The 20,560-nt window shown below is 31.4% G+C and overlaps 1 protein-coding gene across 2 annotated transcripts; it reads right to left on the reverse strand.

The window, feature by feature from the left end:
• Nucleotides 1-3,890: 3,890 nt before the first annotated feature.
• On the reverse strand, nt 3,891-19,466 carry LOC143043470 (GTPase IMAP family member 9-like). Of its 2 annotated transcripts, XM_076215756.1 has the most exons (6): nt 19,406-19,466; nt 16,211-16,243; nt 13,812-13,877; nt 12,824-12,886; nt 10,441-10,536; nt 3,891-4,989 (listed from the first exon to the last, which is right to left on the reverse strand). In XM_076215756.1, exons 1-6 carry the CDS (start codon nt 19,413-19,415, stop codon nt 4,334-4,336), a joined length of 924 nt encoding a protein of 307 aa, XP_076071871.1. In that variant the 5' UTR covers nt 19,416-19,466; the 3' UTR covers nt 3,891-4,333. The 2 variants fall into 2 exon arrangements, with proteins under 2 accessions (XP_076071871.1, XP_076071869.1); XM_076215754.1 differs by lacking the exons at nt 16,211-16,243; nt 19,406-19,466 and having other exon boundaries at nt 13,812-14,871.
• Between the last annotated feature and the right edge of the window lie 1,094 nt (nt 19,467-20,560).

Consider the following 20,560-nt stretch of genomic DNA (forward strand, 5'->3'; position numbering starts at 1 on the left):
TAATTTATTTTTTTACTTGATTTAAGTAATCCAAATAGTTTTAAGTAAAAAAATGATTACTTGAATTTAGTAAAACTAATTAAAAAATTACTTAGTCATTCAGTTTTACTTAAATGCAGTAAATGATTTACTAAAATTACTTCTGATTACTTGAAAAAAATTACTTCTCATTACTAGGTAGGATAAGATAAATTACTTGAAATGATTACTATATAATTTTACTCTATATATTTACAACTTCTCAAATAAACATTGCGTCTAGATAAGATTTCAATTTGATTGATATCAATTTGGTGTTTGGTATCTAGCCATTTGAATAATAATAATAATAATAAAAATGCAGAATAACATGGAATTTCAAGCACAAGAAAGCATGCAAATTACATAAATAAAAATAATTCCAAATTGAAAAAATAGCCTGTTTTTAGATAATACTTTGTATTGCTTAAAAAATTTGATCGGAATTACTTAGCATTACTAGTCATTACTTAAAACCTATTTTCAATCAATGCTTAACAAATTTGATCGGAATTACTTAGAATTATTAGTCATTACTTAACCTATTTTCATATCAAAATATTTTCAAATTATTATTATCTATTTTTAATATAATTTTTATAATGTAAAATAACATGACTTAGTTTTACTAAAATTAAAAATTAACTATTTATTATAAATGTACAAAATTGTATAATATTTCCTGTATTTTGATAAGTAGTTTTTGATTAAAGACTGAAAAAATATTCGGCCAATCAGAATTAAGGTTTCATTTGACTTTGGTAAGATATTTTTGAAAATTGGCTGGAGCTCATTCAGTTTTGAATTTGAACAAAAGTTTACAGAGTTTGTTGAAATACTTACATGAGTTACACACATGAAAGGAAAGGAAAACCTTACAAAAAGGACACTTTGTGGGTTTTCATATTTCTGGCTACTCTTTGTGTACTAATTCAATTAAATGAAAATGTAACACAAAGAGTTGACGGGGAGGTAGCCCATGTTAACTTACACCAAACAAGAGAAATGGATTATAACAAAGGATATAGTATATGATCATTCTTTAAAAAGGTATGTTACTATTTCAAATTATATGCATTTATAATAAAACAGTGTAGAATTTTTATTTAAATTACTAAGATTTTTAATAAGAATTACTTAAAATTATTACTAAGGATTACTTAAAATTATTACTAAGGATTACTTACAATTATTACTTAGGATTACTAAAAGTTATTACTTAGGATTACTAGAAATTATTACTTAGCATTACTTGAAATTATTACTTGGGATTACTTGTAATTACTTATTATTTTACTGATAATTACTTAAGATTATTACTAACGATTACTTGAAATTGCTTGGATTATTACTGTGAATTACTTGACGTTTTACTGTGAATTATTTACAATTACTTGTTATATTACTAGTGTTTACTTAATATAAATACTTGAAATTACTTAAAATATTACTTAGAATTACTTATGTTGATTATTTTGTTTACTGAATTAGATTACTTAGAATTACTGAAAAGGTAAATTACTTGTATTTACTTGAAATTACTTAACATAACCAATATTTACTATCATTGATCAATAATTTTGACAAATTCCATTACTTGAATCAAGTAATTGAATTACTTTTTTTTTGGTAATTCCAAGTAATTCTTTTTTTAGAGTGTGAACACTGTCTCTCAAGAACATATTCAAACACCAACAATCACGAACGACAATCCGAATGGTTTTCATCAAATGTCCACATAAAAAAACGTTTAACAAAATCACAATTTTTGTCTTTGTCTGTGATTTAGAGACAGTTTAACTTACGGTTCAAACATTAACCCTACTCTTATCGCCGTTTTCATTAATCTATTTATGCGCCACATTGGTACCTTGACCAGCGGATATAATAACGAAAAAAAAAGGCCATTAGAGTAGACAATCGAGAAACTGCAAACTTATAATTTTCAAAGATCGAAAAAGAGTTGGAGATAGAAACAACACAACTCAATGAAATCGAAAGCCTATGTGAGACATTGAAGAACAAGAGAGATATTCTTTTGCAACTTGACAGTGAAAATATTGCGGAGATAACAGAGGAAAACACGAAAGCAGAGATAGAGGTCACAGGTCGATATGTTATAGATGTAGAACGTATTTTGACAATAGTACATAATTCATCAAGCTCAAAACAGAAATACACATCAAATGAAACTAGCTCTTATCAGAACTGAAATCCAAATGCAGCAGATTTTGTTTTAATCAACTCCACATTCCATGTAGAGTAATGACATGCAATACAAATCGTCAATGAGCCACCAAATTCTAGCATTTACTGTACACCAAGCTACCAAAATTAAATGTTCCATATTGTAATGGCAATTCATTAAACTGACAACCTTGCTTGGATGCGTATCAATCAACAATACATGACAAACACACATTATTAGATGAACAAAAGTTTACGTATTTGAATATCAAATTCTGCAATGTATCGCCAGATTACCACTCACAAGTGCAACAAATATATTCTAAATTTGATTGATATCCCAGTGCCGAGGTCAAACGCAGAGATACTTTTCCGACATAACTGGGTGAAGCATACTGGGTTTAGAATCGTAAGGAACAAGCGAGAGTACATTTGTAACCATAATTACGTGTACTCCTGTCAAATATAATAAGTGGACATCCGATGCACGGAAAAACAAAACCCGAGACCCGAGACCGCGGAAACGACATGGAATCATTGAAAGCAGCAATAAATAGGGAAGTATGCGTACATGCCTTATTATATATCCAAGTAATGAAGATTTAGAAATTTGATCACCCGCTTCGTTTATTGCCGGAACATGTAAGGGAAAGAATAGAAAATAGTAGCTGCCACGAAAAAAATATTTAATTTGTGAAAAACCGCATCATGCAAATGCATTCGAAAACGTGAACGATGTTGAGGAAATTATGAAGCGAAAAAGGGTACATTCTAACTAATTTGTAAGTCAAAGAGAAGCTGAATGTTAATCTAAATTTCAAAGCCGACACTGTGGAAAGAGACAGCACAGGTACATACCATAGAATCAAAGAGCCTGACAGTAAACGAGAATAGCACACACAAAACCATGATACATACTGCCGTAGAGAAAACGACACTATAGCCGACCGCATTTTTGCATCCTACTGTTACTGCACATAGAGATGTTCTACTTAAAACAGCGGTGACGCCTGTTTGGTCCGATAACCGATCCATTATGATGACTATTTCACTTCACAAGGGAGCAAAGATATAGAGTTCGATCATTTATAACTGATGAATTAGCGTGCAAATTTAAAATTGAGTCCACCGAAAAGATTGCACTTAAAACCTTTAAAACTATCTGAGGAAACATAGGACAGTTTCGTCATCTTGAAAAATCAAAATTAGCCATTGAAACAGTTGATGATAACAACATAGAAATTAAAGCAATCATTGTACCAAAAAAGCCGCTTCTATTCATACTACATCACGAAAGGAAAGCAAAGCACTGTCATACTAATAGATACATTGTAACGAGTCGCACATCCCATATCCGCAGAGGATACATTCAACATATCCTTAAGCTTGTTGATATGCGCATATTATTACTGGTCAATAATTGAGGCGAAATAACAAGAGGAAATAGACCGACCACAGTCAAGTCTATGATTGGTTATCTCTTGTATGTACCTGTTGAAAACAATCTGCATTGATGACTTTTTTGACTGATCATAGAGCTGTTGTTTGCGACTTGGAAAGAAAAATTTAGGAGCTAATAACCGTTGGGAGTTTAACGAAGCGATGACATCAAGCGTCAGTCGGAAGTTGTAGAAGAATACGGAGAAAAGTGTATCACATATTTGCAAAAAAACAACACAGATAAGTTACAATGGAAACAGTACTTCAATCCGCTGCCAAATAAACATTTAATTGGTTAAATAAATGACAGAAAACGTTATAAGGCATAGCACACAAGTGTTTACGTAATTTCATAATTTCATATGTTTGAAATTCTTATTTGTGAAAAGAATGTTACATTCAATGAGTGTTTACGTAATTATCACAATTGAATGTTATTTTTCTTATTTGTGATACCAATCTAGTACAGTTTTTCCATACGCCACTATACATCACAGCTAATGGACATTGCTTCTGGTGGTCCCGAGTATGTCGGTGATTCAGGGACAATTTAACTTACGCGTCAAACGATAACGCTACTATTAATACCGTTATGTAATATGTAACTATATTGTGTTGAGATTACACAATCAAACGAATTCAGACATTGAGTTAACCCATCCGTCACAGTCTTTTTGTCGTTGAAAACCTAGTCCGATATTTTCCCTAAAATTTGGTCTTTTTCTAGATATTTGCGTTTTATATCTATTATGTATTCATCAGTATAACACAACAATCCATTTTTGAATTTCAGTGCCTCAATTGCGTGCATAATGCTAATAACGTATTGTTCTGTGTCTCTTGCATTGGCTTTATTACTAATTAAACAGTATCGTCTCTCACATTCATTCAAAAAGTTATCTAAGTCAGGTAGTTTTCTTAGCCATTGATCTATTGTCTGATATTCGTTCATTATTTCAGCATGAGTGAAAATGATTATAATGAAATGTTTGAGGTTTTCCCCAAAATATTTAAAAAATGTTTTAATGGATTCAATATCGTCTTTTCTGATACGACCATACTCCATTATAAATAAAAAAGCGTGGGGACCAGGTGCTGCTAAATGAATACACCTCTTTATTTCTAGCTCGGTCTCCTTTTCATTTTCATTTATTCCAAATATGCCTGGTGTATCAATTAAAAGAACAGGTTTTCGACGCACGGTTCCTTTTACCATTACACATTTCTTTGTTACCAATGTAGGGTCATCTGTTGCCTCAAAACAATTGCATCCGAATAAAGAATTTGCCGTTGAACTCTTTCCTGCTCCAATTTTCCCGATTAAAACTATGCGGGTCTCTTTCTCTGCAATACAAATATTCAAATGAACTAGAGGCTCTAAAGAGCCTGTGTCGCTCACCTTGGTCTATGTGAATATTGAATAAAGGAAGATTCATGACAAAATTGTGTTTTGGTGATGTGATGTGTTTGTACGTCTTACTTTACTGATGGATTCATGACAAAATTGTGTTTTGGTGATGTGATGTGTTTGTACGTCTTACTTTACTGAACATTCTTGCTGCTTACAATTATCTCTATCTATAATGAACTTGGACCAGTAGTTTCAGTGGAAAATATTAGTAAAAATTTACAAATTTTATAAAAATTGTTAAAAATTGACTCTAAAGGACAATAACTCCTTAGGGGGTCAATTGACCATTTTGGTCATGTTGACTTATTTTTAGGTCTTACTTTGCTGTTCATTATTGCTGTTTACAGTCTATCTCTGTCTATAATAACATTCAAGATAATAACCATAAACAGCAAAATTTCCTTAAAATTACCAATTCAGGGGCAGCAACACAACAACAGGTTGCCTGATCCATCTGAAAATTTCAGGGCAGATGGATCATGACCTAATTAACAATTTAACCCCAACAATTTGCTCTAAATGCTTTTGTTTTTGAGTTATAAGCCAAAAACTGCATTTTACCCCTATGTTCTATTTTTAGCCGTGGCGGATATCTTGATTGGTTGGCCGGATCACCGGACACATTTTTTTAAACTGGATACCCCAATGATGATTGTGGCCAAGTTTGGTTTAATTTGGACCAGTAGTTTCAGAGAAGAAGATTTTTGTAAAAGTTAACGAAGACGGACGACGACGGACGACGGACGCCAAATGATGAGAAAAGCTCACTTGGCCCTTCGGGCCAGGTGAGCTAAAAAGAGGTATACAAGTATACATATTTCAACAGTCTTAAAATATTTTTTTTAAAAGTGTGCGTCTGTTATTCCATTGACATTGGACGTAAACATTATGAAAATCGTGTACAATTATTATCCTTATCAGCATATGATATTGCGGGAAAGATTTTACTACAAATCAATCTAGAAAAATATCATAAATAATATGGTAGACAAAGAACCATCTGAGCAATGGACATGATAGTCGTTTACATAGTGACAATATGTGTTCTCTATTTAGATACATTCAATTAAAGTTCCTGAATTCTTGAAGCGCGCGAGGTCATCTAGAGAAATCATAAACTCATATTTTATAACTAATTTACTTTCTGACATTTCGAAAATAATACGGAAAGCACGGACATGCTATGTCACAGACAATTTGTAGATGTAAACGTACATGACTGTTGTGGTTGTAGAACTTAATCAATCAGAGATGTATGAGGGCGTTCATTTTTGAAAACATTCAATTATTTGTTGAACGTTATGTATACGATGCTAAACAGTTACACTGCATTCATTTTGGTAAGTACGTTACAACTGATGATATCGACACTGATAGTTTTTATAAAGCTTTGTCACGCATGCATTGCCCATTATGTTGCTGAATGTACCAGATTTATGAGAACAGCAAAACGATAGCGTTCCATTTCATGAACTATCGTTAATAAGAGTAATGTTCCTGCAATGTTCTTTTGGTGATATACAATTGCATTACTATACTTATTGCACATATTGTTATATCTGTTCTGCTAATTTTTGAATTTAATATATTAAAAAAAAAATATAGTTGTTCATTGCATATGTTGATAGAGGAAATAAATTAAATAAATAAATGAATGTGTACAAAGTTTTAAATTAATGTTGCCTAAACATCATGGTGATCAAAAATATAACCACATACTGTCCGCTCAGACAGATTGACGTATGTACGAACACCGTAAAGTGTAATGTATCGATGTATTTACCATGATATATTCGGAGCATGCGTGAAGAACCAACACAGAGAATTAGTTTTAATTGTAAAAAAGGAGATATTGTACTCTAGTCATGACCGTATTTTAAAAAAAAATTCCAGAATGTAAAATGGAATACACTTCATCTTAAATATAAGAAAGGATACATAAACAGTATCCATTCATTTATCCCCAACACATAACTATGTCAATATAAACAATTTTTAAATAATGATTTATTTGTTCAGAAGCAAATGTATATAATGAGATCATGTACTAATGACAATGATATAACGATTTGTATATACCATTGGCATTACAGGACACAGACACGCTCGGTGTTCATACATTTTAGGATTAAACAGACATTTACGATATATCCTGATATATCCTACTTTGTAAAGGATCACTCTGATTCAAACAAAAAATTCTCTGAAACTGACATTAGAAGGATGCTTGATTTCTTGATTGACAACATATTTGTTTCGTTTGGAGGACGTGTTTTTCACCAGACTATCGGCATTCCAATGGGGACGAATTGTGCCCCTCTTCTTGCCGACTTGTTTCTTTATTATTATGAGGCTGACTTCATGCAGGAATTTCTTAGAAAGAAAGATATGAAGTTAGCAATATCCTTTAACTCTACTTTCCGCTATATAGAATGATAGATGATGTTCTTTCACTAAATAATTCAAAATTTGGTGACTATGTCGAACGCATCTATCCCATTGAACTAGAGATAAAGAATACCACAGATACAGTTAAGTCGGCCTCATATCTCTACTTACATCTAGAAATTGACAATGAGGGTCGATTGAAAACAAAACTTTACGTAGCAACATTCCAGCAGCACCTGCATACGGTGTATATATCTCCCAATTGATACGATATTCCAGTGTTTGCATTTCCTATCATGATTTTTTTGATAGAGGGTTGTTAATCACAGGGAAGCTATTAAATCAAGAGTTCCAAATGGTGAAGTTGAAATCATCTCTTCGTAAATTTTACGGACGCCATTACGAGTTGGTTGACCGTTATGGAATAACCGTTTCACAAATGATATCGGATATGTTCCTTACGTCGTAACTTCAATCCCCTTCCCTTTCATAAATGTGACCTACCGAATTAGACTATTTACCAGATTTGTTATCTCATAAGCAACACGACGGGTGCCACATGTGGAGCAGGATCTGCTTACCTTTCCGGAGCATCTGAGATCACTAGTTTTTGGTGGGGTTCGTGTTGTTTATTCTTTAGTTTTCTATGTTGTGTCATGTGTACTATTGTTTGTCTGTTTGTCCTTTTCATTTTTAGCCATGGCGTTATCAGTTTATTTTTGATTTATGAGTTTGACTGTCCCTCTGGTATCTTTTGTCCCCCTTTTACCAAATGATGTTACCATATGGAAGCATTTCGCTATGCTGTTTGACAAGATCGAATGTTTATAATCTTAACAATATGCTAGTATCTCTTTCATCTAAACAATGTCATCAGTAGCTGATGAACTTCATTTTCGTAAAACAATATGTATATATAATATATATCTATACAAGTCTTAATTGAAAACTACGTTCAAATTTATGATTGCGTTGGATAAAAACTGCAATGTGTGCATGTAAAACAAATTTCGTTGTAGAAGGGTCTAAATACAGCACAAACAACATTTTCCAAAAAGACCCAAAAAGTTAAAAAAGTATATTTAAACAAAATGCATTTGACTAACAGGTCGAACAACTGATGTTCTTTAAGCCACAAACATAACATTGCATAAGGTGACAAAATATATTTGGAACACTAGATCCGGATTTCGCCAATAAATGTCTCTTCAGTGATGTTATCTATATCCAGGTATGTGGCTTAACTTATAAATTTGACACCTTTAGAAAGATAATGACTTGTTAGAGTATTTGAAACGAAGAATGTAAAGGAATTGTCTAATTTATGAAAATATTTAAAGTAAACCACAGATATGAAATTTATATGACAACCATTTGAATGACTTATACTTTGAAGTCTTGTCTCCAATTATATTTGAAATGTTATGTTATAATAACATGTATATCGTAAAAACGCGAAAAGGCGAAATCGCGAAGTCGAAAACGCGAAATCGCAAAAACGCAAAAAAGCGAAGTCAAAATCGCGAAGTCGCGCTTTCGCAAACGCGAAAAGGCGAAGTCGAAAAGTAGAAACGCGAAGTCGGAAAGTCGAAACGATTTCTACTTCGCGTTTTAATCGTTTTCGGCCTATAGAATATGAAAAGCGAAAACGGGAAAACCATAGTAAACTGATATTTAAAGTTTGTCAATCAAGCATCATTATATGATTTCAAGAAGCGAAAATCTGAACGAAAAGTGGTGTTATCATATCAGAAAAAATAAGGACAGCTCATTACTGATAAGTTTGGATTAATCTCTTAAATGCGAACAAAGGCGAAGTATAAAACGCGAAGTCGAAAAGTCGCAAACGCGAAAACACGAAGTCAAAAACGCGAAACCAATTTCAACTTCGCATTTTCGATTTCGCGATTTCGCGTTTTCGCGTGTTCGCCCTATAGAATATGAAAAGAGAAAACGTGAAATGGCCTTAATTGGCCACCATAGTAAACTGATATTTAAAGTTTGTCAATCAAACATCATTATATGATTTCAAGAAGCGGAAATTTGAACGAAAAGTGGTGTTATCATAATAAAAAAATGACAGCTCATTACTGGTAAGTTTTGCTTATGAATTATAAAAACAACGATTAACTATAGGAGAAACACATATGTACAGCACACAAATAAGCATGTTACAAGTAGTCCCAAACTTTATAAAGTTATACACGCGCAACATGTTAAATGTCTATGTATTTAAGGTACACTCTACATTTGAGCATGTATGATTTTATACAAGATGTAAATTTGAAATAAAGGTTTCGTCTTCAAGGTGGTTTTCAAAATTTTGATACATTGTTGTATCTGAAAATCTTTACATTGTTCTTCTAAGGTTATGTTATACATGTTTATTTTAAACTATAGCTGAAACAAAAGAGGATTGCATATTCGTCAGCCATGCATAGCTAAACAACATACATATGTAGGTAGTTTCTGTAATGAAAATTACTTCTTTTATAAAGATTACTTCCAGATTTCTTGATCTTAAAGCTTAATTGCAAATATTCAAAACTGGACGATGTTTGAATTTTCGAAAGAGTCATGAAGATATGACCAAGGGACTTTGGCCTTTAACAATAGTAGACTTCGGTAAACTTCGTTCAATGGAATTCGAAGCTAAGCTTCTTATTTGTCTATAAAAGTTTAATAACTTCAATGGATAATTAAGTATTGAATACATATTATTGAAATGAGTTTTCTTTTCCTAGAAAGCCAATGTAGTTATGAAGTTTGCCAAAAACCTCAAAACTATATCCATATCGTAAGTTTATCAAGCATTACATTATATTCATATTGTCTTCTACAATCAATACGAAATCAAAGTAGAAGATTACCACACAAATGATTTGCAAAACCAACGTTTTGTAATGTTGAACAATATAAAAGATAATGTTGCTATTATAAAATTAACAATATTATTTGTTACCATGAATGATGAATTTTCAGAGAGAAAAGATTACCTCCACTGTATACAGTGCTGCGAGTTTCTCCTGGCAACGTAAGACGTGTGACTGATTGTTCCAATGTAAATGGACTGTCATGTTGGTTCGTACTTTCTTTAAAAAAAGGACAATTAATCAGTATTAGTGTAAAAATGCATAACAACCATTGCAATATACTAGTGTCTTAATGGTCATTCAACATGTGACACGTCGTCATTTTTTTTCTCTAAATGGCAATGGTGCATAATTGTCTGGAAAGACAACGAAAAAAATGTGAGACAATTATCCATCCAACTTCTTTTAACAATGTGGTAAAATTATTAACTTATACCAGTTTGTGCCAAACTTGTTTATGGTTTGTCTGACCGATTCAGAAATATGACCTTTCTACTATATTTTCCACTAAAAAATCTAAACATTGCTGTCTGACCGAATGATTTGGTGTCCAACTGTTTGTCGGTCAACATTCAACAATCAACAACACTCATGCCTACAGTGGTTTTTAAAAGGGCGAAGGAACCTGGACATTCCACAATACCAAAATGTAAGTACGAAAAAAATGGCCTGATTTGAGCTTTATCAATTAAAAAAGGAAAACAAACTCTATTGATATGTCAAAGTGTGTGTTTCTATGTCATTATGTTCTGATGTTAAAACCAGCTGCATTTATTCGCACCTGTCCTAAGTTAGGAAGCTGATCATACTTGGTTGTCGTATGTTGATGTTGTTCATAAGTATTTCTCGTTTCACGTTTTTTTTTTATAGGAAATACAGTATGTTTGTGTGGTTACACTAGTCATTTATGGGACCATGCATAGCTTCCTGATCGCTGTGAGCCAAGTACAGTGTTATAGTCTGTACTTTTACCAATATCGGTTTACTATTACAAATTGTGACTTTGATGTTTATTTGGCACTCAAACCACATATTCTTATTTTCAATTAAAGCAGACAGCAACCACTGGACAAGATGTGCCTTGCCTAAAAAGATGCAAGTAACTTATACAAAATATAAATACATGGTGATATTCTTCATTTAAAAAAAATAGAATCTATTTTTAATAAAATCAAGCAAAATTTGGACCACAATTTGGACCATTTTGAAAATTGGGCCTAAAATCAAAATCTAAATACATGTTTAGTTTAAGCAAATTAAAGGACCCCAACAATTCAATTAATTTAGAAAAACTTAGTTTATGTTTGGGCATTTTGAATCTTAATGTAAACAACTTTCGGATCCTTATTCAAAATACACGGTTAAATGCGCTTTTTTTTTAAGAAGTCCGATAACTATTTTTTTTTCTTGATATAAAATAAAGTTTATTCGGCATATTACAGAAACGAAAAATTGCATCGTTAAGGAAATCAAATAGGTTGTATTTGGACTCTTTATATACGGGGCTTAGAATAAAAAAAAACTTTAAAAACACGTTAAGATTCAGCATATTGAACAAATGTTGAAGAAACGCGTGAATTCAAGACTTTGAATTAAACACCGTTGACAAATGAAAAGAAATAAGCAGTTATACAAAGTGTTAGAAAGTATGGATGTTGGGCCAATTCATAAACTATAAGACCCATAACCCCCAAAATCAACCCCCATTACTTTTCAGGTATGAAACAATGTAGTTTATTTCAAATGAGATTCATAGACTTATACTCAAATTAATAAAAATAAATACTTAAATGGATAAAGTATCTTTTATTTTAATTATATTATATAAATTAAATACATTTTTGGGGTGTAGTTGAAGGATTACTCTTATATGATAAGTAATGTATCTGAATTGTAATCAATATATGAACCTTTTAAAACAGTCTCATAAAAGTAAGAGGGGATAGTGACAAAAATATTATAATTCATAAAAAGAGCGAAAAAAACCAAACCTGTATGTATTCCTGAAACTAATAACTTCAGCTCCTGTAACTATTTTGCACAATAGATAACTGTAAATTACTGTTTTGAATTCATTTTTTGCAATGTGTTTATATCATAGTTGTTTTTGAAATAGCCTGTAAACAAAACCTTAAATTTTTTTTCAACTTTTTCTAAATTTGTAATGCCCTCTTAGATTTACAAACTTCAATGAACATACAACCTAAAATTATTGTAGAAAAACTATTTCAACATAATTGAAAATTGACCAAAAAATCAGATTGTGCCTCATTTACTTTGAATTTACTATGAAATAGATTTTAGTTTAAAAAAGCTGTATAAAATAGTTTATATATTGATTAAAAAAATCTAAAAGTATTAGATATTTCAGACTTATATATACACAAGTTCTTCATTTTCGTTACATGCCTGTTTCAGTCGAAAACATATTTCATTAAGTGACTCATAGTGTTTTTTTGTCGGTATTATCATTGTTAATGCGGTAAAAATAAAAAATAAAACACACCTGTTATACTTCTCTTCTCGTTGTAAGTGTCGTTTGAACTTTCTTCTTGTAGGTCTTGTATACCTGTAAATCATTTAACGGGAAATGTATCGTTGAAAAAGCAATCTTTTTACTTAAAGGTCTTAGAGGTTCAATACATATAGATCTTTCTATTAGGGACGCGACATATTCCGAAGGGACAATCAAACTGAAAGTCGGAAATATTTTGATAAAGCCAACTTATATGTATATTGAGCAGACAAATGTCATTGTCAAACTATTCAAACATAGTTCAGCAAGAGAACATTCGTAAATGTTACTGTTTGTCCTTATTACTATGCTAATACAAAAAGAAATCTACGGACACAGAAAGTTTCTTTCTCGATGATATTTTTAAACTACGTTTCATCCCTGACAGATAGTGTCCGAATAAAGAACATGCAGAGGAGGGATAAATATCCAACAAAAACAATAGAAGGGAAACTGCTTCTAATGTAAGTAAGGAATCTTACATAAGGTTATCTTTTTATACTTCATGATGATATAATTTAGTAGGTCATGATAGCTTCAATAGTAGGATGGTCATGTCAAAAAAATTTTTGAATTAATACAAAAGATAAAAACAAACATTAGATAAACTGATATAAAACAATTGAAAGGTCTCCCCTTTAATGTATGATATTTGTAATGTACTCTTAACGACCTTTTGATTTTCATACGACAAGAATACCATATTAAACATGGTACACATTTTTTTTTCAATTCATGTAATGTCCCTATCTACTTCAATTTTCGTAATATTTAGTCAAACATATGACCGTGTTCAACTCTGTCATTTCTGAACATTTATCATGTTTAAGGTGCCTATATGTTTTGGACCTTACAAATTAACAAACTGTAATATCTCTTAAGATAATCTAAGGGTTCAATATAAAGAATCAGTACTAAACGTGACGATTTATACTATGCTTTCATGCACCCAGGTGTCAATATTGTATATAAAACACACCAGTTTCACGTATTTTCGCGTGGCCATATAATTCATTTGAACCTTCTTCTGGGTCTCTGTTTTCACCTGCAAAATATTTAACATCGAATGTGTCTTGCAATACAGAAATAAGACCATGACATGCCATTCAGATTGTATCATGTGTATTGTCCTTTAGTGTTGAATCCGTTTATAGTGTCAACTCAAATACAATCAGTAATTATGTGAAAGGTTATACATTCTTAAAATCTACTTCAGTTTTATCGACAAATCATTAAACGTCGTACTATTTCTACATCATCTATAAAAAAATATCGGTATTTCAAATATAAATTTCAATAAAAAAAAAATATCACTTGGTACTATTTTACCCTTTTTTTTAATAAACTGGTACATGGCAATAAACGAAAAATGATAGAAAGACAATCATCAACCTACAAAAAACAAAACAATACATGATACTGTCATAAATCGTTAGCCATATCTCAACTATACCAAACGTTAGGTGAAACAAACATTTGTAATGTCTACAACGCTACAATACTTGTACCAAAAATTACCGACTGTAAACACTTTATTTTTTTGTATTTTTTTTTAACTTTTACCAATTTACCGATTGTGACAATCTTTTAAAGTTGTAATGAATACTTTTTGACTCTACCAACCTAAGGCTTTAAAAAGTTGTAATACACATTTAACAACTGTGAAAACTCTAACAACGTTGTTACTCTTGTCCTCCAATTATTTCATCACATAATCTATAATTGTGTTTATAAAGAGATAGATTCCTTCTGGTATTAAATCATCAAGTTTGTATAATATATGATATTTATAAATTATACATGTTTTAAATTGTTTGAAGATGAAGAGGAAAGCCGTGGATACATATGAGACCAGGGCCTTACAATAGTTGTACTGATAGTAATGCAACTTTACAGAAGATGTCATTGATCTATCAAAAGTAGTTTCTATCAAACTAACATCAACAGAAATCTTAAAATTGAAACTTGGTAGTTGATTTAAAGTCACTGGACACTAGTTCAGAGGGAGAGGCCTTACAGTTATCGTCAAACTGATCTGTACTGATTCCAAGGCAACTTCAAACAAAACATCATTGATCTTTCTCAGGTAGTTTCTATCCAAATAACTTAGGCAAAAAACTTATCACTAATGATGGCGTTTTAATTTAAGGTCAGTGGATCATTGCGTAGAGGGGGCAAGGCCAAATACTTGTGGTCAATCTGGTATGTACTGATAACAATGCATCTACATACAAAATATCAATGATACATCACAAGTAGTTTATATCAAACTAATTTAAGCAGAAAACTTAACAATGGTTGGACGTCCTCGTCGCAGCCACAGCCGACAAAGTACTCTCTATGTCTTGCTTCTTGCAGGGGAGGTAAAAATGCAAAAAAAATTTAAGAAAAAAAAACAATGTAGATACCAGGCTAACAATTTTGATTGCCCAAACGTACGCTTAGTCTTTAAACATGACCAAAGACTTTCGATGATACTCGAATAAAAAAACAAATGTCAAATAAAGTATGATAATGACCCAGTATTTGTATGATCACTTCTGTATATCTATTTGAGCTTTAAGGAATAAAGAAAAAAACAATGGTGAAAAATCAAATTTCCTAAGATAACGCACGAGAGATAAGTTTACGATTTCTGTCTAGCTTACTTATTTCAGATTTGTTTTATAGTTTACTCTATTAGAGGTCTAAGGTTAACTGCAAAAAGGCAATAAGTTGTTATAAAATTGAGCAAAAACTTTAAAAGGGAGTATTCTGGTAGTTTATGCATATGAAATAGTAAGTACATACATTTTAACATACTGAGCATTTGTCGATCGTTGTCGATGTCCTATATGTTTTATGGTTTCCAAATTTTTTAAAGATTTTTTGCATTCACTCTTTATCGCTTAGCCATGACAATCTATGTAGATACTAGAACATACATTACACCTAATTATGATTGCAATCGGACAAGTCGATTGTAAATATATTCATTTAAAATCGTTGGATGCACAACGTAAAACGTTCGACCGATGACGGGATACAATTGATCATAAGGTCTAAATAAAACAGACCAAATTCAATTCACGAAACTCAAATAATACATAATAATACTAAATTATATCATTTTAAAATATTTCTTTAACATTTTCAAATAACTCAATGTAGGATAAATCAAAATTCATATATAAGGATATCTGCTAGTTGTCTACTTATGTATTTCGTAGCATTCATTTTTCTCTCCATTTTAAAGCCTTTACGATCCCTTTTTTTTGTTCACTCGATGAAATAGCTGGAATATAATTTTCTTTTGTTAGTATAATGCAAGTACACATAAAAATCAAGATAAGATGTTTGCTGGTTTTCGTTGCTTATACGTTACACATTTAAACTTACCACAGGTAAACCATATAATATAGACAACAAATCCTGAAACAAGTGATTCATTTAACAATAAACTCTTCATAAATAAAAGAATCGACATATGCATTTAATCAAATTCGATCAGTATCTAATCTATTTGGTTTACCTAAATTGTTCTAATTTTCCATTGAAACGAAACAACGGTAGATTGTAAAGACACGTAAGAAATTATGTGACTCACGTCGCGTAGGTTGCGAGAAAACTAAATATCTAATTACTAGGATATTTTTAAGATGAAAACAAACATTATTTTAATGATAGCTTTATATAGCTATATATATATATAGAAATATGTTTAAAAAAATACATTGAAATTGATCTGCTTTCTGCGAAAACCCATTTAGGACCTCGAAAAAAATATTATTTCGAAGTCACGAATTATATAACTCGTTATAACAGATTAAATTTGTGAAAACGAATTAGTGGAAATCGTTATAACAGATTTTGTAATTCGCGTAATCACATTTTTTTTGTTATTTGTGATAACGAATAAAAATCGTTATAACGAATTGTATAATTGGTTATAACGAATTATATTCGTGATAACGAATTATATTCGTGATCACGAATTTGTGGAATTAGTTATCACAGAATTTTGGTAATTTTTGTTTTCTGATAAAATTCACCATCACAGATGTTTAGCTCAACTGAAACACCGGGTTACGTGAGCTTTTCTCCTCATTTTGCACCCGTTGCTGTTCATAACTTTTAAGAAAATCTACTTCACTGAAACCTTTTAGTCAAAGTGAAACGAAATTACCACAAGCAATTTAATTTTAATGAGTTTTATTTGAAAAATAAGCAAAAAGACTGGACACTCAATTAGGGACTTTGTTTGTTTATTTTATTCAATTTCAAATTTGATCAATGTTTTGTTGTTATGAACCTAGTGTATAAGTTAGATTTACAACACTTAATTGAGACAAACAGAAACCATTTGTTTGGTACGTAAGCGACGGAAGGACTGAAATGATGGACAGGGGCTTGGCTAAATATCCCCATCATCTACATGGTCTAACGGCGTAGGGAATACAAAATGTGTTCAATAGTCATATTATACATTATTTTGTTTATTTAAAGTCTTTTCAGGCCGTTGATTTCCTTCGTGCGTATCGTCAATGAATATATTTCATACAAAGGCAATAGAAGTAGTTTCGGCAACATGGTTTATCGAAGTTAAAACCTAACACCAATCACATTCATACAGCTCTGAATTTAGATTGTGATTAAATAGTTGACACAAAATAGGTTTCTGACACAGAATGAATGTGATCTAAGAACTTAAAGCCTTTACAATCTAAGAACTTAAACTTAAACAAATTTTAAATTGGACATTTACCTAGTATGTTCAAATTTCCAAAATCTAAATACATGGTTAGATTCAGCATATCAAAGAACCCCAAGAATTCATTTTTTGATGAAATCAAATAAAGTTCAATTTTGGACCCTTTAGACTTAAATGTGGACCAATTTGATAACTTGGGCAAAATATCAAAAATCTAAATACATGGGTAGATTCAGCATATATCAAAGAACCCCATATATTCAATTTTTGTTGAAATCAAACAAAGTTTAATTTTGGACCCATATTTGGACCAACTTTTAAACTGGGCCTATAATCAAAAATCTAAAAACATGTTTAGATTCAGCATATCAAAGAACCCCAAGGATTCAATTTTTGTTGAAATCAAACAAAGTTTAATTTTGGACCCTTTGGGCCCCTATTTCCTAAACTGTTGGGACCAAAACTTCCGAACTCAATCCCAACCTTCCTTTTGTGTTTATAAACCTTGTAGTTAAATTTCAATGATTTCTATATACTTATACTAAAGGTATTGTGCGACAACCAAGAAAAATGCTTATTTTGGCCCTTTTTGGCCCCTTATTCCTGAACTGTTGGTACCAAAACTCCCAAAATCAATCTCAACCTCTCTTTTTTGGTCATAAACCTTTTGTTTAAATTTCATAGATTTCTATTTACTTAAACTAAAGTTATAGTGCGAAAACCAATGTGTCTTCGGACGACGACGACGACGACGATGACGCCAACGTCATACCAATATACGACCGCAAAAATTGTTTGCGGTCGTATAAAAAGTATATTACGAACGGTTAACCGAAGTAAGGGGAAGTGAGAGAAATAAAGTAGGGTATCTTCTGTACAGAGTGTGTGCGATTTGCCCGACTACGGACATGGCCAAAACTATAACACTAGGGTTAACAATGTCAATTGCCGCTTTCAATCTTATTATGTTCTCATCATATCTAACATATCAACAAATACATTGAAAAGTCACCAACGTTGTTTCAGTTTGTGCCCATACCCTTATTTTGCAAATACAATCGGTTAAAATTAAAATGATTGTGTTCAACTCACTTAGCCCTGTGGTTCAGGTGAGCAGGGACATAAATATAAAATTAGATATACTGTTCCCAGAGGTGTATTACAGCTGGAGGCGATTATATACGGACAGATAAAAACACATCTGCTTCCATTTCTACATTTTAATCAAACAAAGATGACGTCACAAACAAAAATACAAGATACTAGAAAAATGGGGACAACTCTCTTTTACACACAAAAACTTACTTCGAGCATACATACTGATATACAACGGGTGAGCTAAAAATCTGTGATAATGAATTTTAATCCGGAATCACAAATTACAATAAAACATGTAATCACGAATTCCACAAATTCATTATCACGAATAACATCCGTTATAACCAATTATACAATTCGATATAAACACAAATTACATAAAATTGTGACAACCAATGCGATATCACAAATTTAATCTGTAATAACGAATTATATAATTCGTGATAACGATTTAAATTCGCGATTTCGAATTCAAATTATATTATCAGGAGGTCCTAAATGGGCTTCCGTAGTTTTCAATGAACTGTCGTGAAAAATTTCTTTGTTTGCTATGTGTCGTCAAATAAACGCTTTAACGTAAATTTCCAGCTAATAATGATATCCCATACATTTTGATATATAATTCAGAAATTTTAAGTTGATATTAAAGCATGATACAATTGCCATGTAGAGACCTCCTGTAACAAATGTTTATGGCACCATAGAGATATAATAAAATATTCCAACTACTGACAAAAAGTAAAAAGAAAAGACTGCATATACATGTAGTTTATTTGTTCACTTACCTGCCGCCATTATAATAGTGAATACCAACAATGTACATGCAACTCCTTGGAATAAAAAGGATAAAATATCTGAAATTATAAAAATTGTCACAGAAACTCTTTCCATCTGTTGTTTATAATTTACAGCATACAATTGAATAACACAGAAACAAAAACACATCAAGACACAAACAAAAAGGAAAACAAATCAAAAACACAGAAAATATCAGTTGAGAAAAAGTTGATGACAAACATACAACAGGACAGATAAATGTGCTGAGTACCATTTTCGCTCATTAAAAAATAATATTTAAAAATTTCATTAATTAAACAGCTAACTTGAAAGTTGACTTGAATTTAAACCATGTGTAAGTCGAGTAAAACATTCAATTGGATATGATATCTAAATCAACGTACCACGTATGTTTAACAAAGACCACAGTGACTAACAGTCATTTAATTTATTGTATAGGAAGTGGTTACAACCACATATGATACAGTTTTGTATACCTTCGATATTTACGAGTAACTGTTTTTTATCATATATTAATGATAATTGCAGAAATTAATTTTTTTAGCTGTGAAATCGCCATGAAAGGAAAGCAATCTAAAACGCCATTTCAGGAGAAAAAGTCCTATAAAAATAATCAGCTAATTTTGTTAGGAATAGGAAATGGTAGACCACGGTATCTTATTCTTTTTTTCTATCAGATTCATTTTTGTATAATCATGTCATTTCTTCATGAAATGGACAATTAACTTTTGATTATAATTTAATTTTCTATTTTAAGTCAATTGGTTGATTGACATGTCTTGAACACACACCATGTATATTAAATACCATTCATCACCAGTTTGATTGAAATATTTTCCAACGGTGTCAACGGATATTATCAAAGAGTATAAATCATTGATGAGGATGATGTCAATATAAAATCTTAAAAAACTAACATGAATCAAAGTGCCAAACGTGCCAAGAAATGATAAAGAAAATAAAATTGAAAATAGAAATGAGGAATGCGTCAGAGACAACAACCCGATCAATGAACAGACAATAGCCGAAGGCCATCAATGTGTCTTCACTGCAGTGAGAAACTCCTGTACCGGAAGGCGTGCTTCATCTGGTTTCTAAACAAAAACTAGTCTTGTGATAATGGACGTCATACTTAACTTCGA

Source organism: Mytilus galloprovincialis, chromosome 8, assembly GCF_965363235.1.
Source record: "Mytilus galloprovincialis chromosome 8, xbMytGall1.hap1.1, whole genome shotgun sequence".
NCBI classification, from domain to species: domain Eukaryota; kingdom Metazoa; phylum Mollusca; class Bivalvia; order Mytilida; family Mytilidae; genus Mytilus; species Mytilus galloprovincialis.